Source organism: Hypomesus nipponensis, chromosome 13 (genome assembly GCF_054491055.1).
Source record: "Hypomesus nipponensis isolate SF chromosome 13, ASM5449105v1, whole genome shotgun sequence".
In the NCBI taxonomy this organism is placed as follows: Eukaryota; Metazoa; Chordata; class Actinopteri; order Osmeriformes; family Osmeridae; genus Hypomesus; species Hypomesus nipponensis.
This window is the reverse complement of record NC_140373.1, coordinates 8,341,855-8,365,793: the sequence shown is the minus strand read 5'-3', so window position 1 is coordinate 8,365,793 and position 23,939 is coordinate 8,341,855. Positions and strand designations below refer to the sequence as shown.

The window sequence follows — 23,939 nt, the reverse complement described above, 5'->3', positions numbered from 1 at the left end:
CAACGTTCTTCAGAGGACCAGAATGGGGTTGATCTGAGGAGCTTTGATCCTTCAGGAGGCAATTAAAGCGTTTGTGTTTTCAATCTTTGATGTAGCTCGCTAGTCCTGATGAGGATCCTGTTCCTAGGCTCCTTGGCAGAGCGGTTCAGAACTGTCATGGGAGTTGGTTTGATTCCCGGTTGGGTATCACCCTTTGGTTATGATCATGTGATCATGTGTGTATGAGAGTGAGAGAAATAGAGAGAGAGAGAGAGAGAGAGAGAAATAGAGAGAGAGAGAGAGGGGGGGGGGGGTAGGGTTTTGTGGTTTACGGTAAAGTGTTTTGTGTAAGATCAATACAGACACAGTGTTCTGAGTTTTTAGAGTACTAACTGCTGGTCTGTCTTTAATCAGAGGCTGAATTTGTCACTGCTACTGCTTTACATAGACTAAAAAGACCAAACCTCATTGTCCTCCTCTCACTGTCTACCTTTGAACATAACCCCCCTCCCCCAGCTTCTCTCTCTTTCTCTCTCTCTGGATCTCTCTCTCTCTGGATCTCTCTCTCTCTCTCTGGATCTCTCTCTCTCTGGATCTCCTTCTGTTCTCTTCTTTGGAGAATGAGTGCAGACGCAGGAAGAATGTTTCTACATGTGACCCCCCCCCCCCCCCCCAGCCAGCCAGTATGTATTTCAGGCGCCATGCAGCTTAAATGCAAGAATCTGAAAATGAAGGTCTTTAACTTTTAATCCTTTTACAAAGACCCCTTAGACTGTCAGAGAAAGGCTTCTGTCTAACAGGGGGAGACCAGGACATTGGGAAAGTAGCAGAGGACTCGCACATACAAACATGCACACGCACACACACACACACACATGTGCAAACTGATATCACCACACACATATTTCATCACACAGCTTGATGACCTCCTTCTTAAGGCTACCTCACAATGTAGCCCACCGTTTTGCTACAGCGTTTGTGTGTGTCTGTCTGGATGGTGTGTGATTTCTGCCGAGTCCGGAAATCAACTTTTTGTTTCTGGAAATGACTTGAAAACTCCCATACTGCCCCAAACTAACGGAAGTTGCACTTGTTGGTAATTTTAAGGTGTTTCAAACCTTTTTGCAACTACTTAGGTGGGCCAACATTCAACACAGGAACACGGAGAAACAGCTTCTCTGGCAGACAGGAGCACACTTCTAGGGACACGCAGCACACAGTGGGATACAAAAGCACTTTCCTGGCAATCTAGCCACACAGCATGTTGTTCTTTAAAACTACTCTAACAGGTCATTTGATGGCAAGAGTGGAGCAGCAGCGTTCAGTTATTTTGGATCAATGAAATGGATCAATGTTTAGGCCTGAGGTTGGATTTATAGCCTGGCTGAGTCTGGCTGGCCATCACCACAACCTATGTCTGGCTTTGGACCTCATCCATTACTGGAGAGAGACATTCTGACCCTCAGCTTCCCAGAGATCATCTCTCATCTGTGGCATCGTTGTAACAAATCAGAAGTCCCTCTTGGGTGCCATTTGAGTGGTTTTATTGACAATGACTACATGGGTCTAAATAATAAATATGCCAGCTTCATGTCCATGGTGAATCCACCACGTTTCCCTTTCCCTGTATGTACAGAACCTCAGAAAGATCCAGAAGAATTAGAAAACAGCTTGTAAATCCTTCAGTAACAGTAGGCAAACAGTATGTCAAATGATTTGCAGTACAAACTGCTCATAATATAAATATCAAGATACATCAACAAACAAATACAGTAGACCTTTAGTTATAGTAATAATACTGACCTTTTAAAATTGTCTTAAAAGTTTGTCTTAAACTAAAATGGCACCACATATATACATAAAATATACATTCTTCTTACACTTGGCAGTGCATATAAAAAATAATCATGGAGCTATGATTTATTTCAACATAATGATTTCAAAAGTTATTTTTCAGTTCTATTCAGTTCGGACAAGAACACTTGCACTCTGATATAATGGGATACTGAACGAGTATCCATGAGCACTTCAAGTCCCCCTTTTTCTGCAAGCAGCGCCATCGTAAGATCGTAAAATGGGCCGATTTGGCAGGTTTGCAGACCATCCCTTCAGGGACTGAACAAGAGCGCTTATTGTAGCATTTACCCCCTTTCACCCAGCGTGGCCAGAACCGGGGCCCAAGGTCGTTCCATGAGTAAACTACCGGACAGAAGGCGTAGGACCACAGCCACAGCTGCAGCCGTCTGCGGAGTTTCTTACTGGGCTTCTGTCTCTTGCCGTGCTGGACTTCAAACTCAATGGCCTTGAACTCTTTGGGCATGGCTCCGGACGGTTTCTGTCTCAGTTCCCAGTCGCCCTGGTCTTCCTCCCCAACGTATTTGTCCTCTGGCGGGGTGATGGACATGAACAAGGGATCAAAATGGCTCCCTAGCGTAAAGCGGAGTTCCGTCTCGTTCAGGTCCCTCTCCTTTGGGTCTAGAACTGGGTCTGGGTCTTCCTTTAGCGGCACTATGGGTAGGTTGGTGCTTGGAATGGGTCGGAGGAGGAAATAGTGTTGACACATGCCTTCCTCTATCCCGAATCCAAGAGACAGCACCAGAAGAGCCAAGGCGAGGAGAGAGTAGGAGCTATCCATCGCCTTGATAGAGGTTAGTTCCAGGACAGGTCAAATTGATGTAGTTCCACGAGAGTAAAATAGATAGTTCCAGGGGAGAGAGGAATGAATAATAGAATCCTCAATGGAGATATGAGAGCATCCGTGTATTCGTCCCGGGGATTGTGAAAGTCACCTCGTGCAGTATTTCCTCCCCATTCAGTTTGAACAGACGCAAGCGCTTCCCCCAGGTGATTTTCGCGCTCTGTGCAGTCCAAAAGTTTATCAGAAAGTTCCTCTAGGTCGTTGGCTGTTCACCATGGCAACCAGAGACTGCAGTCGAGGAGTGGGACGTCGATGTGCGTGGTCAGCGGAATGTTTGGCTGCACAGATAAAAGTTTAGGACATAGGTCCAGGCAGAGACGTCACAGGTGCAAGGCAATTCCACGAGCCCACCAGCGTGACAAATGAATCACTTCAGTGACATTTTTTGGACATCAGCATCAGAAGTGTGGTCTGGTCTGGTCTGGCTGCATCTCCTTGGGGCTTGGGTACTGGTCCTGATCAGGTCCGAGTCCAGGTGGAGTAAGAGCGGCTCACCCAGCCTTCTATGCATGGCTCCTCACCGACGCACGAGCTGTTCCCTGTGGCCACACGGAGCCTCCTTTGGCTCCACCGATATATCCACGCGGGCAGTGATGTAATCCCACATCTCTCTCTCTCTCTCTCTCTCTGTCTCTCTCTCTCTCTCTCTCTCTCTCTCTCTTTCTCATATGCTTATGCACAAGGCTGGAGCCAAACGACCCAAAGCCTCCCCCTACCTCTCCTCCCTTCTTCCCTCCCATTATCCACTGAGTAGGGTGAAGTTGCCACCCCCCCTGCAAAACACACTCATGCACACATTAAGAAACGTATCGGTTTACGTTTATTAGGCCGTTTTATCATTGACGGTAAATGGCCTTGGATGGCGATTTGAGACTTTCAAAGCGGGTATTCAAACGTGGCATCCCTCCACCAAGTGAAAGTGTTGCACTAACTCCGCAGTCTCATAGTTGGCAGATGTGTCTCGTGGACGGAATACCAACGGTCTCATAAATCAAACGACAGTTCAAGTTCAACAGCGGAGGTGCCGAGAGCCGTCTCCTCTAGACAGACAAACTGCGAGAGGGGTTTTTACGAGGGCGCCTGTCCCGAAGACGGCTGGTGCCAGAGCGCTGTTTATTTTAGAAGTCTCTCCCCACCTAGATGCTCTCAGCGTGTGTTTAGACGGACTCGGGACGGAGGCAGAGAGAGCAAAGTGCTGCTTTCATTGCCACTATTATTTATCATTTTATTCCACAAGGAAGCCTCTCAACTTTTTATGCTTAACCTTGAAAGAGGACAAAGTGTTTAAATTAAACACAACTCAATTAATTTGACCAGGCGCAACTTTGAGAATAAAGATAAACACAGGACATTATAAAAAGAGCAGAAAAACTTTAATGATTGTTAATTCCAGGGAGTCATAAATGAACGGCAGTAACAGAGAAAAACGATTGAACAGTCACAATTCGATTAGTCACTCGCAGCACGGCCTTGGAGAGCGCACCTCCTGCTCCCGCCAGAAGGCAAACCAGAGGAATGTGAGCGCGTGTAGTAAAGGCTGAGTTATGGCCCAAATAAAAAACAACTCTTGTCTGCGAGGTCGGTGCCGGTGCTGAGAAGCAGGGACGGAGAAAGGGCGACTGTGCTCCACTGGACCGCACGAGACAGGGACAAATAAGCCCCAGAATGTCGGGAACTTAGTTCCAACTGCGAGGACCCGCGATCGCGAGAATTAATATGGCTGTGTAGAGTTATAGCCTTATTTTGGCGCAATATATCTGTCGCTGGGGAGGAATTAATATGCTAGATTGAGTGAATATTTCTAGCTTTACTGTGTATGTTGTGTGTGTGACCATCACATTTTTCTATTTAAGTCTCTCATGCGAAAAACCAAGATATATAGCCGACAGCTCACTTGCTACACAGACAGGAGTGTGACTATCCTGATATGAGAAGTTCTGCTTTGATCCATCTAAATGGTTTATTGTAGCCCCCTGCACCATCTCTCTTTCTCTCTCATTCTTTCTCTCTAATGAGGCTTAGGGTAATTTTCTGGCCTGCTGCTGTGTCCTTGTGCTGTGACAGGCGCCACTCCAAGAGGATGCTGGGATATCTCCCCTCAGGAAGCCAGAGGCAAAGCCATGATGCTCAGATAAGACTCCTATCGTCACATTGTGTGTGTGTGTGTGAGCATGTCAACAGGGCTGTGACCAGGGCCAAACCAGGACTCTGATTGCCGTCTAAAGCTGGGTGGCACATGACCATCACAGCGACAGAAGAACTCAAAGCCAACTTCTGGAAACATCTGGAAGTAGTCTTTTCAGTAGATATCAGCATCACCGTCACAGAGTCACAGGATCACTTGTTTTTGCATGTGATCCTGGGACCACTGTCCCCTCCCGTGGAGAAGACAGCCCAGCAGAGACGAGCTGGTACCTGAGCTACCCATTGTCTGATTGAGGGAGCGATCAGCCGTAGGGGACATTGCAGGATGGAGCATGCGACACACCAGCCAGCAGATGATGTCTGTGGTGTGCTGGTTGAGTGCCGGCTTAAGCACTAGCTAGAGTTCCTACTGTAAAAACATTATGTCATGAAGAGGACTGACTATCAGGTTCACTTATCATCTAAAGAGTTGTACCGACGTCACAATTTTCCGTATATTCCAGTTTTCTCCTGGAGTGTTTTTTCTTTCCCTCTCTTTCCAGCAGAGAGGAAATCCACATGTTCTGAATCACATTTTCCTTTGATTTTCCTGAAAATGATGGCGACACAGACGAGTGGAGCGGATCTGGGACTATTTTTTGTGATTTCGCAGAGATGTGTGGTTATCGCACAGTGACACACACTCGCGCACGCACACACCCACGCAGTGTCACGGTGTGTATGTGTGTGTCCTCTGATGTCTGAATACGAGGGTCTTCTAATCTTAATAGTAAATCTGCAGGCCTCCCAAGCTCATCCAGATCAGAGACCTTGTGTGTTCGGGTCTAATTCTTCTGGCAGACCTGCTGATGACCCGACAACACAGCAATTTGGACGCTCCATTTAGGTGCAAAGGCTTCAAGGTGGCAGACAGAGGTCAGTTAACAAACACACACTCACTATCTGCCCATCCCTGGATGAAACATTGGTAAACTGAGAAAAAGGTTGACAGACCAGTTCAGCATTCGTAGCAAATAGGAGAAATAAAAGAGCCCATAGTGAAATGGAGGGCTGGGAAAGTAATATCCAAAACGAAAAGACCTGATAATTTACCAAGCTGTCAACAGAGATGGATGGAGCGAGAAAGGAGGGATGGACAGATCAGTGTGCCTTCTTTGTTGTGTGTCCGTGTGAGAGTGCCAGAGGCCTCGCTACGCAGGGCAGGAATTCTGGGGCTTGGAACACCACGCCACATGCTCTGGACGTTCCAACAGGAAAACTCCTGCCAGGAAGGCTGTGAGATTCCCGCCAGTTCACACCCTCCCACGCTGTGACCTGCAGTCCCACAGACCTGCAGCCCTACAGACCTGCAGGCAGTTCACACCCTCCCACGCTGTGACCTGCAGTCCCACAGACCTGCAGCCCCACAGACCTGCAGGCAGTTCACACCCTCCCATGCTGTGACCTGCAGTCCTACAGACCTGCAGCTCTACAGTCTATTGTGGTAACCAGGGAGCTCGCTCTGGCTTTGACCTCGTATGACCAAAGAAAGATTGCACAACCAGGGACAGTTTAAACCAGGTAGGGTGTTTATTCAACAGAACAGGAAAAAACTAAATGCAAACAAACTAAAGTACTACCCGGTGGAGGGAAAGGTGCCAAGCCCCGTCTGGGGCTCTAGTCCTGTTTAAAGAGGGAAACAATGTGAATTATCTGTTGGCTGTAGCTCCGACCGTGCTTGCTCTTTTCCTCCTCCTCCCAGTACTGGCCAGCTAATATGTGGTGGCTACCCTGATTAGCTGACACGGTGCAGCTGTGGTCCTCGTTAGCCGGCCGGGAAGCGGGATCCTGTACTACTTCCCCTGACCTGCAGCCCCACAGACTGTCCCCTGACCTGCAGCCCCACAGACTGTCCACAGTCCTGCTGCCTTACAGACTGTCCACAGACCTGAAGCCCCTGCAGATTGTCCACAGACCTGCAGCCCCACAGACTGTCAACAGACCTGCAGCCTTACAGACTGTCCACAGACCTGCAGCCTTACAGACTGTCAACAGACCTGCAGCCTTACAGACTGTCCACAGACCTGCAGCCTTACAGACTGTCCACAGACCTGCAGCCCTGCAGACTATCCAGACCTGCAGCCTTACAGACTATCCACAGACTTGCAGCCTTACAGACTGTCCACAGACCTGCAGCCTTACAGACTGTCCACAGACCTGCAGCCCTACAGACTATCCAGACCTGCAGCCCTACAGACTATCCAGACCTGCAGCCTTACAGACTGTCCAGACCTGCAGCCCTATAGACTATCCAGACCTGCAGCCTTACAGACTATCCAGACCTGCAGCCCTACAGACTATCCAGACCTGCAGCCCTACAGACTATCCAGACCTGCAGCCCTACAGACTATCCAGACCTGCAGCCCTATAGACTATCCAGACCTGCAGCCTTACAGACTATCCAGACCTGCAGCCTTACAGACTGTCCACAACCTGCAGCCTTACAGACTATCCAGACCTGCAGCCTTACAGACTGTCCACAGACCTGCAGCCTTACAGACTATCCAGACCTGCAGCCTTACAGACTGTCCACAGACCTGGGAACCCTCACAGACAGCTGACAGTGCCACTAGGCGAGTGTGTTACTACAGTGTGTATGACTTTTCTTATTCCCTCTCCCCTGCCAGCCTCCACCTGGGGTTCTGGCTTTACTCCATCAGGGTGATTGATAAATATTCTGTAGCTCCATACCCTTGATGTCAAGACAGTCTCCAATTGGGAATAGTTTGCCTCAATTCACCTGTGGATGATCAACAGGACAGGTAGTCTTCTACAGAAAAGTTTGATTACCAAGCAATTGCACATCACACAAACCAAAATACATTTCCTCAAGCTGAGTGTCGTCATTATTAGTTCAAATATTGACAAACAGAACATAACCCGACTAACTAACCCGAGTCTGAGCAATCCCTTGTCCCTAAGCAACGTCAGCACTGAGTCAATATAGATGGCTACTTTATAATTACTTATAAGGATTAATAGCCTGCAGTTGCCATCTTTTAATCCTGAAATGAACCTGAAATGATCTTTGTCCCCCTGCCGTAGGTATTTCATGCCTTCTTTGTCTGTTATTTCTCTCCCTCACGTATTTATCTCAATTATTTTGGGATATATATGTAATTGTGTCTGTTTACCTCCACCACCACCACCTCTGGCTCCCTCACCTCTCCCCTTCTTAGATCTCTGAGGCAATCCAGTGCTGTGCGCTGTCTTTGTGTCGTAGCCATGGTAACCGGTTGCCATGCCATCAGACAGATGCTGATATGTGCCATTGCTCTCTTCCGAACGTGCTTGCGAGATAGAGGATCCTGTCAGACATCGTAAACAGAGTGCCAATTATACAATGACAATCGGGGGGGTCAAAGTTTTCTTGAGGGCGTAAAGTAATATTTACGATTACAGGTAAGCACGATATATAAATGTATCTACCCCCCCGACCTGTTGTTTTTACCTCTTATGGAGGGGGTCCAAGTCTTAATTAGGGGGGTCAAACCCCCCCGTAATTCGCGTACTGGTCCTAAATACTAACACTAGTTTAAGAATATTTCTGCCTTAAGGAGGGAGATGTGGGAGATACAGGGAAGTGATTAGATGTGATCCAGTGGACGCAGAGGAGAGGTCAAATACCAGGTTAAATACGATCATTTACAAAACAGTTCAAAACTCATTGACTCACAAACTGAAAAACTGACAACCAATCCACTGTGTAGAATCTCGTGAAAAACAGAAAGAGAAAGAGGGAGACCGAGACAGCTTGGTACACAACATCCATATAGGAGCAGGTTTATTTGAAACGGTAGAGCACACCTGGCCATGTGACCTCAGAGCTTGCATCATCACAAATTGTGTCCCCCACCCCCCACACACACACAAACACAAGTTGTAATTTTCATTCAAGAAAGTATCTATTCGATGCTTTGTAAGTTTGTTTATGTTATTGACAAAGTAATTAAAATATATACAGATTGTTTGATGGTACTCATGTTTCTGTATTCCGTAACACAGCTACAGTAGCTACAATGTTGTGGTACTGACTGAACCATGGTTCTGAAACAGCGGTTCTAAACAGATAACCAAATAAATACATGAAAACGTAACATTTCAATAGCAAGAGGTGCAGCTGTGCTCGAGAGTGATGGACCTCGACATTTAAGACAACATTAGTGCATTTGGTATTTGATGGAGTGGTTGACACCTACATCACTTTTAATGAACTTAACTAAGACAGGATTCACAAATTGAGGCAAGTGGATTGACCTTTGACCTTTAAATACAAATACGCCATCCTGTATAAAAAATATAACGCCAAAACTTTACCATTATAGTAACCAACTTGGAGTGGTCGTACAATCAATATCAATGGAAAGCTGCCGTTTATCCGTGCATTGAATTTCAAGTCAGCTTTCATTCCTAAATTAAGTGCAAACAAGCAGTCTGTTCAAATCCTACCACCCTTTGAAGCCAGTACTGGTGTACTGCCGTGAGATATGTGCCAGTTTGCAGCAAAATTTAGCTCCGAGTTCAAGTTAAACAATTCATCTAAAAGACCAATTCATTCAACATCACGCTATTGGCTTAGTTACATTTATTTCTTTTTCAGTTGTAACATATGAAAGACATTATGTTCTAAATAAAAAAATACTAACAGGTTCAAAGTGCAATCTGTGGTCTGTGTGGCTCAAGTATGAGCACCATCATTAGCTGACCTCTCTGCCCTCCAGCTAATACTGTTCCTGGGTACAGTCTGCCTGTGACTGATGAGAGCTGGATGTTTCTGACGATAGGAGACGTCTGATGTTTGATACTGCAGTATTAACGACACACCAAAACCCACTGTCGAGAAAGACTCATGCTGCACGGTCATCATGCCCTTCCAGACAATCCCCTGACCCCAATCTTTGACCTTGTCATGCGAGACACGGTTAGGCACAAAGTGGACACAGGGCGTTAGTCCACACTGGTACACAACAAGATCATGCAGACAAAAGAAAACACCAAAAAAACATCTTCATTTGACTCCATTACAAGACTTAAGGTGGACATTCAATGTGAAATAGCAAGTCATTTTTAAAACAGAGTATAAAAATACTGTACGCAGGAACACAAGGTGGGAGGTATAAGCCTCTCGTTGTGGAGGCTGTGAGGGGCGGGACGTTGTATCATCTCACACAACAACATTCATGAAACGTTGTTTGAGGAGAACATCAGCAGCTTTGAGAAACGTTGTTGTGTGTGAAACCTGGGAGCACTGCGACAGAGACAGAAGTGTAAACATTACATTCACCATGAGAGCCGAGAGGGCCTTTAACCCAAACCATGCCTTTAACCCAAACCATGCCTTTAACCCTAACCATGCCTTTAACCCTAACCATGTCCGTCCAACCAGCCCTGGGAACGTTTCTAAAGACACTGTAACTTTGTAGCTCGACAACATCTAAGGGTGGCACCGCCTGTGAACACCACACATCCAAGGTCACGCCACGGGAGGAGTGAGAAAGGAAAAAGAGAAGCGCTCTCCTAAGGCTTCAACTGGGGAACTCCATGCTCCAGTCATGTTTTTGATGATTGCTTTGTGGATGACTCTCTCCGTGAATGGACAATAAGTCCCTCTGAGTGGATCTAAACTGTGCTGATGTGGATGGACATGCTGTGTTGAACACGGATTCAAGTGCAGAGGTGCTGTGAAGCGTTTGGGTTGTCATTGCATGGTTTGAGTGGCTTAGTTTTAACAGTCGTTGCCATGGGTCTGAGTTGACCTGCAACTCTCGTTCTGCTGATCTCAGTCTGGCTCGTCTGGTCAGCATGGCTACTGAGAAGTGGACAAAGAGAGGTAGGAGAAGGGAGGGGGAGAGAGAGAGAAAGAGGGACAGAGATAGAGAGACAAGCACACACAAAAATGCATTGCAGTTCAAGGCTGCAGTTAAAATACAACAATAGGGCTCAGTGGAACCATGCTATCCCAATGTCAATCTGAAGGCCAATTTTCGCCCAATCCTAGAATGTTATCGTGAAAATGGTTTAATTCCTAGAGCCGGATACTCAACACAATCTAACCCTGGGCTTCCATCCTTAAACACTGTCCAATCAAAGAGCCCGATTCGGAGTCACTGCCCAATCCTAGAGCGTGCTACTGAGGATCTCGGACACCTGGGCGTCTGATTGATCATCTGAGTCCACATCCTGGGCAGAGCCTCCATCCTGGCCCTGCCCTGGCTCAGCCACCACCACCACCGACACCCCGACTCCTTCTCCCCCCTCCAGCTCCTCCTCCGCCCAGCGCCGACCCTCCGTCCCAGGCGGGGACGCCTCCTTGCAGGGCTCCACAAAGATCCTGCGTACATGCGGCCTCGCCTCCCTCTGCCTGCCCCGCCGGCTCTCCAGCACACTGCTGGCCTGGCTGGACAGGGACAGCAGGGGGGAAGGCAGGGGAGACAGGGGCTGGGAGGAGGGGAGGTCTCCAGGCTGGGCCAGCGTGAAGGGCAGGTCCTGGTCCCTCTGCCGGGTGTATACCCCCTCAGACAGGGGACCCCCCAGGCTGTCACTGTGGCCCCTGAGCCAGCGCTGGGGCCCACTGAAGAAGTATCCCCCCTGGCCCCCAGCCCCGTGGCCCCGGGACAGCAGCTTCCTTTTAGAAGGGGGGTTGGCCAGGGCCCGGAGGGGGGTGCTGGGGGCTGGCTTGTCCCTGGACAGCGAGAGCCCCTCCAGGGTCCTGGTGGTGTTGCTGAGGCCGGGGGAGAGGGGGAGGAGGGGGGAGAGTGGGTAGTCTCGGGAGAGTGACGGGGATATAGGCAGGTCTTTGGAGAGGGAGGGGGAGAGGTCAGCGGGCGAGCACACACTGTACCTGCAGATGGGAAAAGAGAAAGACATCACTTCATGCTGCCATGAGAACAGGAATTCATGGGAAAAGACAAGAGAGGGAACAGAGGGGAGCTGTAAGCCAAAGATGGAGCGGGGAGGCGAGGAAGGAGGCCAGGCCGCAGGTGGTCCCCTACCTGAGCTCGTGGATCTGAAGCACGTCAGGGGCACTGCCCCCCAGGGCGTACATGGCCTGCTGAGACAGGCCCTGGGGGGGGGAGTAGAGGTCGGGGGGGTCACGAGGGCTCAGGGCCTCGCTGGAGTCGTAGTCACTGTCCGTGGGCAAGAAGACTTCTGAGAAGGCGTCTTCATCTGAGCCCAGCTGGGAGTCTACAGTAGACAGGACAGGGTCAGACAGGGCAATACTGAGAGCTTTTACCAAGAACAGTGTGTGTGTCTGTGTGTGAATAGTGAGTGTGTGTGGACTAGGTAAAACTGTGTGAGAGTGCATTGCGTGGACATGCGTGGCGGGGTCTCACCGCCGACAGCCTTGCCTCTGGGGAGCTCTGGGGAGGGCGAGGGCGTGGGCAGGTAGTCCATGGTGGACGAGGTGGAGTCTGTCTTGGCGTTGGCGTCCGGGTCCTGGGAGTTGGGGTCCAGCAGGCAGGAGAGGGGCACCCCGCCTCGGGGCTGGCGCTCGCGGGCGCACTGGAGGGCGTCAGTGATCCAGCGGAGCTCCCGCCACATCTCATCCATCTGCTGCTCACACACACAAACAGATGCGCACACACACACACATACACAGATGCACACACACACCCACACACACATACACAGATACAGTATATGCTTGCAGGGCTCATGTGGTTTCAATATTATTAAAGACGTTAAAGACATGCCTGACCTCAGACAGACAGACAGACACACACACACACACACACACACACACACACTCCATAACTCTTCAGGGTGTTACTCCTCTGGCCCTTACTTTTACATTTTCCACAGCAGGCCTGAGGTTAGGTTAACACACCACTTACTGCCTGGTCTGTCATATTGTGTGTATGCAAGCATAGAATGTATTGTCATTTGTGGGTGTATGTGTGTGTGTGTGTGTGTGTATGTGTGCAAGTGTATGCAAAGTTTCATAGTGTGTATTTGGCGTACGTGTGTGACAAAGAGAGCATGTGTGAAAGTGTGTGTGTATGAGAAAAACGAAGCATGACAGACGTTAAGCAGCAATTAGGCAGCAATTAGGTGACTGTCTGGCATGCCGTATGAGAGCACTTAGTGCCAAAGAGACTGACACCACACACACACACACACACACATACACAAGGACAAGACTGACACCGGGTGGATGACTCGGTTGGAAAGAATGCCCGCACTTCGGTGGCAGAAAGTGAAAGAGAGAGAATAACAGGAGGAGAGAGGGAATAAACGAAGAACTTCTCAGAGCCCCAGGACCCCAGAGCCCCCAGAGCCCCAGGACCCCAGAGCCCCAGGACCCCAGGACCTCAGAGCCCCAGGACCCCAGAGCCCCAGGACCTCAGAGCCCCAGGACCCCAGAGCCCCAGGACCCCAGAGCCCCAGGACCCCAGAGCCCCAGGACCCCAGGACCTCAGAGCCCCAGGACCCCAGAGCCCCCAGAGCCCCAGAGCCCCCAGAGCCCCAGAACCCCAGGACCCCCAGAACCCCCAGAGCCCCAGGACCCCAGAGCCCCAGGACCCCCAGAACCCCCAGAGCCCCAGGACCCCAGAGCCCCAGGACCCCAGAGCCCCCAGAGCCCCAGGACACCAGAGCCCCCAGAGCACCCAGGCAGAGGTATGCTTGGAGCTCTCCTGGGGGACTAGGTCATGAAGCAGAGTTAGAGGAGCAAGTGGAGAACTATCATCATTATCCATTCCTGTACGTGTGTGTGTGTGTGTGTGTGTGTGTGTGTGTGTGTGTGTGTGTGCGAATAAGACCGCCGCATCAGTTCCAAACATGGCTGTCACTTAGAGCTAAAGACATCTCAATGACGGGAACCTGACTGAAGATGACACACAAACACACACAAACACTCGTAAATGCACACACGCAGAAACACACACACAGAGAGTAAGTGAAAGTGACAGGCAAGGAGACTCCGGAGACGGGGGCTTTAATAAAGGCCAGACAAAAGGACTTCCTGCCTCGCTGCTACAGGAAGCAGACCATTCATGAGGGACAGCTTTAGATTCCATTAAGCTGGGGACTGAAGTCAGAGAGGGATGGTATTAAATGTGACACTCAGATGAGAGTCCAGCGGGAGACGATATTAAACCTGAGCCCCAAAATGAGAGCTAAGAGGGGGACAGCATTAAACGTGTCCCCCAGATGAGAGCCAAGTGGGGGACGGTATTAACCGTGACACCCCCATGAGAGCCATGAGAAGTGACCTAGGGACTAACCCTGGGACTTCCACATCTTCGTCATTGTCCTTGGCAGCCATCCTGGACCGCTCTTCAGCAACAAAAAAAACGGATTTGGAATTTAACGAGACTAATGTGTTTTCAATGAAGATGAATCGAGTCTACTGGTGCTGTTCGGTGTGTCTAAGGCCCTGAGCCCGTGCCAGGGGCTCTGGTATGGTGCTCCATCCACGCCTGGACGTCTAAACAAACTGTCCAATTAGCAGACCTCGCGTCATTCTAGTGCCAGACCACAGATGCCCAGCCACACACACAAGCACACAGACACACACACAAGCACACAGACACACACACAAGCACACACACACACACACACACACACAGACACACACAGGCACACACATGCAACGGACGACAAGACCTCCCAGACTCAACCGGCTTATGTGTGTGTGTGTGTGTGTGTGGGACTAGGAGCTTTTTGACAGACATGGCCCCCTTTCAAACAATCTGCCCCTCATATTACCATTTCACTCCGGCTAATGAAGCACACATTGCAGTTCACCACACACACACACACATATACAAACACGCACACACACACCAGCTCTTATGATTGGTATTATTTTTTCCCCTGTCGCTCTCACAGCACTGAGCAATTTGTGGGTTTTTTCCAGACATAGACGGATGGAGACACACACACACACACAAATGCACACACACACCTCACTCAAGGTCACATCAGAGGAACACACTTGGTGGTTTGTGGTCAGTGTTAACTAACTGTGGTGGACTAGCTCTTCACAGTGAAAACACCATCCTGACATTAGAGAACTGTCTGGCATGTGCACACACACACACACACTACGTCCTCTACTACTAAAATAACAAGTTGTTTAACAACTAGAACAGCAGCACTTACACTTTATTAGTTCAATAAACATCTTTAATTAGATTACTAACTGTTGTTTATGTAGTCTCATTTTGGTGTTTGAGAAATATATATTTGACTGCAAACTAAAAGCCCTTAATACATTTTATAAATATCTACTGTGTGAAGAAACACAAGTATGACTCATTCAGTGTGATTCAATAGAAATACCTCTTTCACAGCTAGCCCCTCTTAAACCGAGTTTATGTATTACTGAAGAATGCTTGATGAAATGCTAAGTGAAAATGTGATTCACTTATTTTCAATGTAACACAATAGCAGAATTACATAACTTGTATGTCCCTATGTGTGTGTGAGTGTGTGATGTGTGTGTGTGTGTTACCTGTATGTAGTCAAGGATGTGCTGGTGTCTCTGCTTGGCAGTGGCAACTTCCGGATCTGTAATGGCTTCCCGCAAAGCCTGCTGGGTAATAAGAGCATCCAGCTCCAGGACAGATGACAGACGGCAGTACACACTAACAGCCTTCTCCTGGTATGCACAGAAATGGACTACACACACACACACGCACAAAGGTCAGTAACGTGAAGCAAATGTATGAGGTAACAAGTGAAGTTGTAGAAAAAGGGGACTAGTGTCTGCATGTTTGTGTGTGTGTTGGGGGAGGGCAGTAGAAATAGGTAAGAGCATAGAGACACTGGAATCCAGACTGATTCAGCATGTCACGTCGGAGAGGAGGGGGAAATAAATAAAGTGAGAGAGAGGGGGAGGGAGGTAGGTAGGGAAAGAGAGAAAGACAGATATAAAGATAGAGAGAGATCAAGAGAAATAAATTAATCTAAGGATTCTCTCTCACAGACAAACAGAAGATTGTGTACCAAGATCATTCTCTACATGCTCAGGAGAACAGGGGAGAGACAGAAGCAAGACGACTAGACAGAGCAGGATTTTAAAACAATACAGAAACAGACACTTGCAGGGCCCGAGTGAGAATGAGTGTATCCTGGTGTGGTATACCTACTACTGGATTATGGTGTTGTTTCCTTATATTGTATTACAATGCAGAATAATGCCTGGTGTAGTTCATGTATATCCTGGATGTATTGGTTCCTACCCAGCTCAAACATCTGTAGGGGCAGGTGCAGGAAGCCAGAGAGGGGGGTGTAGGGGTTGCTCTGCCCAGGGGCCGTACACACGGCGTCGGCCGCAGGAAGTAGCAGGAGGAAGGACACACCATGTCCCAGCTCCAGCACCTCCTGGCTGTACACACGGAACGGCCTGGCCTGCTCACACACACACACACACACACTACAGTTCAGACACAGATACAATATGTGTGTGTGTGTATGTTTGTGTTTGTGAGTGTGTGTGAGTGTACCTGGGCCAGAGGCAGGTTGATGTGTTTGAGCAGGGTTTTCAGGGCAGTCTGGAGCTCGTAGTAGAGCAGAGGACTGGGGTTCTCTGGCATGTTCTCCAGGCCCTCCCTCTCTCCCTCGGTCCCTTCCTTCTCTCCCTCCGTCCCCTCCCTCTCGCCTTCCTCCGGGACACACAGGCCCTGGAGCCAGTCCCATTCCTCTCTGAGAAAGGACAGAACAGAGGAGTGAGAGAACAGAAAAGGAGATGATGTGTGGTTTAGACAAACCGGCAGTTTGTCCTCTAGGTCTGTGTGTGTTTGTGTGTGTGTGTGTGTGTGTGTGTGCGACTGTGTGTGTGCGTGTGTGTGTTTATCTGACACTGTGTGTCTGTCTGTCTGTCTGCCTGCCTGCCTGTCTGTCTGTCTGTCTGTCTGTCTGTCTGTCTGTCTGTCTGTCTGTCTGTCTGTCTGTCTGTCTGTCTGTCTGCCTGGGTCTGCCTGGGTCTGTCTGCCTGCCTGTCAGTGAGTCTTTTTGTCCTGTGTGCCTAACTCTCTTCCTGCCTGCCTGCCTGCCTGTCTGCTTGTCAGTCTGTTTGTATGTATTCCTGCCTATCTGTCTGCCTGCCTGTGTTCAGAGTGAAGAGATGAAGGGGAAAAACAGTAGAGTGTTTTCTTTGTCTCTCACTTCACACTCTGCAATCTGTCCCCTGCTCTGTGGCATGTCTGTCTGTCTGTCTGTCTGTCTGCCAGGACATTCCTGCATGGGACGCCAAGCAGCATCACACACTGTCTACCTGCAGACCCCATCTGTTAACAAACACACACAAACACGCACACACAGGCACCCACAAACCCAGCTAATTTCACATACACACACACACTAGGCTACAGAGTAACAATGCACAGTTTTCTCTCAGAACAGAGGACGCGTGAGTCAACCCCCTCCACCAGCGTCAACTCGACATCATTATTGCACCTGCACACAACACCCACACACAGGTAGGCAGGAAGATAACCTCTGTTGGTCCCACTCTCCATGAGCCTACTACCAGAACGACCGGAGGCTGAAAATACAATTTAATATCGAGATGCACTGTCGACTGAAGGTTTGACAAAATGTAGATGAAAGTTGGATTCAATGTGTGGTTAAAAATGAAGTTTGAGAGTTCTGGGTCCAGGCCTGTACTGCCCTACAAGGACTGACATATACATGTTGTCCTGCCTGTGGGGAATGTCCAGCACCAGATGTACTCCATGTGTTACATCAAACAAGGTCATCCAAGCTGTGTAAACGTTGTGTGTGAAACATGTGAGGGGCATGCTGGGTACCTGGACACGTTGGCGTTGTCCCTGACGCGGGCGTGGCACAGCATGGAGGGCATCTTCTGGGGCACCAGCACCCGGATCTGGTCCACGGAGCTGCTCAGCTTCAGGTAGCCCACGTACAGGCCAGGAGTCAGTCTGTGCTGGCTCCTCTTCTGGTACAACAGGATGTCCTGGACACAGACAGAGGCTCAGTATTGACCTGTCTTTTGGTGTGTGCGTGTGCGTGTGTATGAGTGAGGGACTGAGTGAGTGTGTCTGTGTACGTTTGAGAGAGAGTAAACGTGTGTGTATGTGTGTGTAAAAAAAAAGAACACGTGTGTACATGTGAGTGTGAGAGTGGACTTGTGTGTGTGTGTGTGTGTATGTGTGTGTGAAAGGGGATGTGTGTGTACCTGTATGGTGATGAGCAGTATGTCTAGGGCGTAGGGCTCCTCAGGCGTTGACAGGGACTTCCTCTGGCTCTGCAGCTTGGTCACCTGCATCCACTTCCCACTGTAGAACGAGAACTGGCTCTCCACCTCGCGGATCGTCACCAGCAACACATTACCATGGCGATCCTTGATGGGTTCGTAGTGGGCCCGGCCCAGGTTGTGAGTCCCCAGCAGGTTCTGATAGTCAAGGAGAGAAGAGAGATGACAAGGGAAACATCAGACGAGGGCAGAAGAGGAGAAAAGAGAGGGAAGGAGGGGGAGAACATCTCCCTTTAACTCACCGCACTGCCAGCATCCACCATGACATGATACAATCATCAGCATTGAATGCATTCAGGTTTCTCCAGAACATTTTTTTTTTTCAAACTGAAATGTCTTCATATTGTGAAAGGGTCTTTAAGGGAAATGCCAAAGTAATGAAAGCTTTTAAATATGACTTCTGACAAGAAAGCCTTGAAGTAAAGCTTTGTTCATCCTTCCTGGTTCACAAGGTACCAATCTCAGTCTTGCATGCACTTTACAGTTAGCCATTACATTTTAACAGTGCACCATGTTGTACTGGTTCATACAATCCACCAATTTGTAGTTCTACAAGTCCACCATGTCGGTAGTTTTGCTGGTGTTGTCCTACCTGCAGCTGTCCAGCAGCAGTTAGTATTTTGTGTCTGGCCTGCAGGGTTGAGGAGGATGACATGGAGACAGACATGCTCTGTCTGAGCCAGCGCACATCCTCCCACATACATGACAACTACAGAGAGAGGGAGAGAGAAACAGAGAGATAGAGAGATAGGGAGAGAGAGAGAGAGAGATAGGGAGGGTGGGAGGGAGGGAGGGAGGGAGGGAGGGAGGGAGGGAGGGAGGGAGGGAGGGAGGGAGGGAGGGAGGGAGGGAGGGAGGGAGGGAGGGAGGGAGGGAGAGGGAGAGGGAGAGGGAGAGGGAGAGGGAGAGAGAGAGAGAGAGAGAGAGAGAGAGAGAGAGAGGGAGAGAGGGAGAGGGAGAGGGAGAGATAGAGAGAGAGAGAGAGAGAGAGAGAGAGAGAGACAGAGAGAGGGAGAGAGAGAGAGAGAGAGAGAGAGAGAGAGAGAGAGAGAGATAGAGAGAGAGAGAGAGAGAGAGAGAGAGAGAGAGAGAGAGAGAGAGAGAGAGAGAGAGAGAGAGAGAGAGAGGGAGAAAGGGGAAGAGAGCAAGGGAGAGAGGAAAGGAGAGATTATCATTCTGTATATTTATGTTGACATAACCATTTGCAGAGCATAAACACCCAGCATACCTTCGTAAACCACATGAAGTCCTGCATTAGAGAAGAGCTGTAGGAGTCGTCCACCTCCACAATTGGCAGCTGGTCTTCTGATGTCACCAGAAGACTGTCCTTGTGATAGAACACTGCCGCAAGGTACACCCCCCTGAAACAGCACAATGGTACAGTCCATCTCATGTATTAAAGGATAGACACTGTGGGAGCATCTATTTAAGGTGTGGAAAAGGGGTTTGGATGAGGAGAGAAAGAGAAAAGGAGAGAGAGACATTCTAGAGATTATATAGAGGTGAGATGTACCTTTTTAGGGTCTTGACAAACTTGTTTGAGGAATAAAACAAGTGCTTGAGACTCCTGGAGACTGACTGCTTACGACTAGGGTTCTGAAGCTTGGATGGGTCTGGGATAGGGAGAGAGGAGGGGAGAAAGGAGTCAGATGGCTGAGCGATTTCGGAAAACGGGCTATAAATCAGAAGGTTGCCGGTTCGATTCCTGGCCGTGAAAAATTACGTTGTGTCCTTGGGCGAGGCACTTCACCCTACTTGGCTCAGGGGGAATGTCCCTGTACTTACTGTAAGTCACTCTGGATAAGAGCGTCTGCTAAATGACTAAATGTAAATGTAAAGGACGAAGGGGGAGGAATAGAGCAAGACGGGTGAAGGGATACAGGGGAGAAAGTTATCGTAGACAGAGAAGAGAGGAAGACAATGATCAGCTTGGCTTTCCTACTAGGGACAAGGAAAACAAAAGGACAAGGGCACTGCCAAAGAATAAAGGTAATAAACACAACTATTTAGGCAACCCAGTGTGTGAGAGAGAGTTGAGGGGGGAGGGCTGAGTGAGACCTCCATGCCGCTCTGCGTGTGTGTGGTTGAAGAGTGGGATTACCCCTATCTTATCTCGGCCTCGTCCAGCTCTGTACCCCGCCAGCCGACCCCCCTGACCCCCCTCAGCGATGCCAATCTCCCACCCTCGGGTCTTTTCTCAGCTAATTAAGCGTCCTGTAATTGCTGGCGTGTAAACAGCGGGGCAGACAGGGCACTGAGAGAACCGGCAGCAGACATGCCAACGCCGTGAGCCAGCCAGCCAGCCGCCACGCTGCCGAGCGGCTGAAATGTGCCCCTCGCCACGCTCCACTTCCATTCCCGCCCCTGCCGACAGCCCCCCCCCCCCCCCCGGACGTGCGGAGGGAGGGATGGAGAGAGCGGACGGATGGGGGGACGAGGGATGTGGTGCGAGCGGCTGGGAGGCCGAAGTGGGTGTCAGACATGTGGGCTCTATGTTTCCCTCTTTTCCCGCGTCTCCTACTCTTCCTCTCCTTTTGGTGAGCCATAAACAGAGCTCACGACAGTCCTTCATGTGGCACGTTTCCCCAGCCTGGAGGAACCAAAACCAAACTGTACATAAGGACATACTGAGATAAAAGCCCATGGAACTGATCCAGAACAGAACAGAACAATGAGAGAAAGAATGAGAGCGTAACATACACACAAGGAGTACGAGAGAGAGAGATTGACCATTAAGCAATACTGTGCCTGTATGTCTGGCAGTTACTTGGTTAAATCCTGTTTATATTGATATATCTGGACAGCCCCCCTCCCCCCAGCCCTGTGTGATATTCCCCCCCGCCCCCCGCCCCCTCCCTCGTGTCTCAAACCCCTGTCTGTCTGCGAGAGGATCGCTGCTCCTGCCTCTAACTGGCCGTGACAGGGAGGTATGATGACAGGAGCGCCGTGGCCCTGGAAGCTGCCCGCATGTCTGCCCGCATCAGCAGAGACCAAGCCCCCCTCACCATGACAAGATGGATTCCTCATCACTGGAGCTAAACTCTTTTCCCTACTCTCTCTCTCTCTCTCTCTCTCTCTCTCTCTCTCTCTCTCTCTCTCTCTCTCTCTCTCTCTCTCTCTCTCTCTCTCTCACTCACTCTCTCTCTCTCTATCACTCTCTCTTTATCTCAAGCTGTCAATGTATGCGAGAGAATGTGTGTGTGTGTGTGGTTGTGAGTGTATGTGTTCTGACCAGGCTGGGTGCTGTGAGATAGAGACTCTATGCCTCAATACTGCTCTCATTGTAGCTCTGCTGATTAATTTCACACATTTATTTGAGATCCCTGACACTCCCTAAATAAACGGTGTAACTCCACCCCCCCACAGGCTCCACACATTACAAATCCACAGGAACCTCCCACTGGACATCCTGTGTTTCCAGACGTCTATGCAACAAGCACTTTTCATCACACACTCTCCTGCCCCTTCCAGGGAGAGAGTGTGTGTGTGTGTGTGTGCATGTGTGTGTGTGTGTCTACTTGGCAGCCAGGGAACACCCTGTCACTCTCTCTGGAAGGTTATCCCCACATTAGGAGGGGCAGTGGGGCTGGTGTTTGGATATGCTGAGTAACTGTCACCAACCTCCCTCCATTTCTGGATTCCACTCCATTCCTCCCCTTTCTGCCTCCCTCTAACCCTTTCTTTCAACCTGCCACCTTCCTTCTGGCTACCTCCCTCCACCCCCCCTTCTGTGTCCATCTCCCCTGGTCCCTCTCTACTTTCTTCCATCCCTCTCTTGCATCTCCTTCATCCCTCTTTACATCTGGTATTTGGCATAATATGATAATGAACAGTGCAGGGCTCTGAGGGTTCCGACACATGAAGGTGTAGAATGTGTCAAACGAGAATGAATGAATGTCTCCATGTTTATTTATATTCAGGAAAGCTATCAGAGTAGAGTACTAGCAGTGTGTGTGTGTGTGTGTGTGTGTGTGTGTGTGTGGTTGGAGGGAGGGAGGGCTACATGGTAACAAATGTGTATGTGAGAAAAAGGGGTATTCATTCAGCAGTCAGGGTTAGTGTGTTGGAGTTTTGAGCATGGTTCCTCTCTTCACTTGAATCCATACTCAATGTAGTGGAAGAAGTAGGGCTTAGTCAGGCTGCACTAACACACACAGCAAACCAAACACACACAAAACATACACACACAGAGAGAGACTCACAGACACACAGGTGGCAGGCGCGCAAACAAACACATTTGAGAAAGATGACAGACGATTATGGATAGTGTGTCTGAGAGACAATAGGACAGATGGCGTCTGTGTGCGTCTTTGGGTCTGTGTGTAGGTGGGTGTGTACTCACCTCCACAGCAGTAGTGTGTGTGCGTGGCACGGACCTGTTGTAGCAGGCGCTCCATTGCCTCAATATGACCCCGCCTCCTGGGCTCACGGCCGTCACTCTCCCGCCAATCTAAACACACGAACACACACACACGCACACATACACAATATGATAAACAACCTTCTCAAATCCAGCGCCTATATTTCAAATCATTCTTGTCTTGCCATGTTAACCATTAACAGTCTCTCTCTCACTCTCGCTCTCCCCCTCACTTAAACTGCTCTTCCAGTTATTTGAACCCTAGCCTGGAACATTCTGAAGGCTAGAGGCTGAATGACAACAGAAAAAAAGGGGAGAGAAGGAGGGCAGGAACAGAGCGAGGAAGGAAGAGAAAGGGAGCGGGAGTCGTGACAGCCAGATAAAAACTCTGTTCCCTTCTCAAGGTCCTTGTCTGTGGATTCAGAGGCGTGATGAGGGGCCAACAACAACCACCTCTGACGTTTCAGCTCTAGGCTGAAACGTCTTAGTCATCGCTGGTGAGACACAACTACACAGGCACACACTAGATTTCATCAACACCAAATTTAACCAGTAAAACATAACCATTACATAACCATAAGTGGAGAATACGATTAGATGAGATGAGTTGAAGGTAAGTAAGGAAATAAGAGGAGAGCAGAGGACAGGAGAAACAGACAGGGGAGCAGGAGAGGAAGAGAGGAGCTCAGAGGACAGGAGAACAGAACAGAGGAGGACAGGAGAGGAGGAGAGCAGGAGGAGCTTACTGGAGGGCGAGGCGCAGGGGGGTAGGGAGCATTGAGGAGGTCCCCAGCCCTTCATGTTGTAGGCTGACACGCGGACATAGTAGAGCCTCCCCTGGAACACACACACAGTTAAGATGGTGGCAGCCCAGGGAGAGCTGTGGACAGGGTGGAGAGAGAGGGTGAAGTCATCAGTGGTTACCGTGGTGAGGTTGCTGATGGCGCATCTAAGTGACTGCAGGCTGTCCACCACCATCTCTCCAGCCAGCAAGGAGAAGTCTTTCAGGCAGCTCCACTCCACTGCAACACACACACACACACACACACACACACAGACAAATCAGGTTAGGTTCATTAGCACAGGGTCTTTTCTCTGTTGATTACAGATCAATTGTTCCTCTAGAGCTGTAGGCAGAACCATTAACCTTCTGATTGCCTGAGACCTCCCCTCTCCTCCAGTCTCCTCTTCTCCCATCCTCTCTCCTCGCATCGAATCCCACCTCCTCTCATCCCTTCTCCTCCATCTTCCTCTCATCCCCTTTCCTCTCACCCCTTCCTCTCCTTCCCTCATGCCAGCTCTCTGCCTGTTCCCGATGGAAAATGATGTGTGTGTGTACCTCTGTACTTGGTGACCACCGTTGAGTTGAGGCAGTGCGGTTCCTGGAAGGAGACGGTCAGAGAGGAGCTGCTGGTCACGCTCAGACGAACCATGGACGGAGCCTTGGGCACACCTACGCAAGGGTGCACACACACACGAGACACTCTGTTAAC

At 49.6% G+C, this 23,939-nt stretch overlaps 2 protein-coding genes across 2 annotated transcripts in view; both read right to left on the bottom strand.

The window, feature by feature from the left end:
• Positions 1-1,942: 1,942 nt before the first annotated feature.
• nog3 (noggin 3) lies at positions 1,943-2,614 on the bottom strand. The gene has a single exon (XM_084670535.1). The coding sequence runs from the start codon at positions 2,612-2,614 to the stop codon at positions 1,943-1,945; it is 672 nt and encodes a 223-aa protein (XP_084526661.1).
• Positions 2,615-9,431: 6,817 nt separating this feature from the next.
• Positions 9,432-23,939, bottom strand: part of ankfn1a (ankyrin repeat and fibronectin type III domain containing 1a) — a 42,057-nt gene continuing 27,549 nt past the window's right edge. Inside the window, exons 10-24 of the mRNA XM_084671053.1 lie at positions 23,786-23,899; positions 23,371-23,468; positions 23,193-23,283; positions 22,429-22,536; positions 19,600-19,699; positions 19,315-19,447; positions 18,679-18,795; positions 18,009-18,224; positions 17,620-17,786; positions 16,315-16,513; positions 16,051-16,219; positions 15,321-15,487; positions 12,196-12,415; positions 11,854-12,046; positions 9,432-11,702 (exon numbers count right to left, since the gene is read on the bottom strand). Coding sequence (XP_084527179.1) covers positions 10,979-11,702; positions 11,854-12,046; positions 12,196-12,415; positions 15,321-15,487; positions 16,051-16,219; positions 16,315-16,513; positions 17,620-17,786; positions 18,009-18,224; positions 18,679-18,795; positions 19,315-19,447; positions 19,600-19,699; positions 22,429-22,536; positions 23,193-23,283; positions 23,371-23,468; positions 23,786-23,899 — 2,816 coding nt within the window. The 3' untranslated portion in view covers positions 9,432-10,978. The remainder of the gene's footprint in view (positions 11,703-11,853; positions 12,047-12,195; positions 12,416-15,320; positions 15,488-16,050; positions 16,220-16,314; positions 16,514-17,619; positions 17,787-18,008; positions 18,225-18,678; positions 18,796-19,314; positions 19,448-19,599; positions 19,700-22,428; positions 22,537-23,192; positions 23,284-23,370; positions 23,469-23,785; positions 23,900-23,939) is intronic.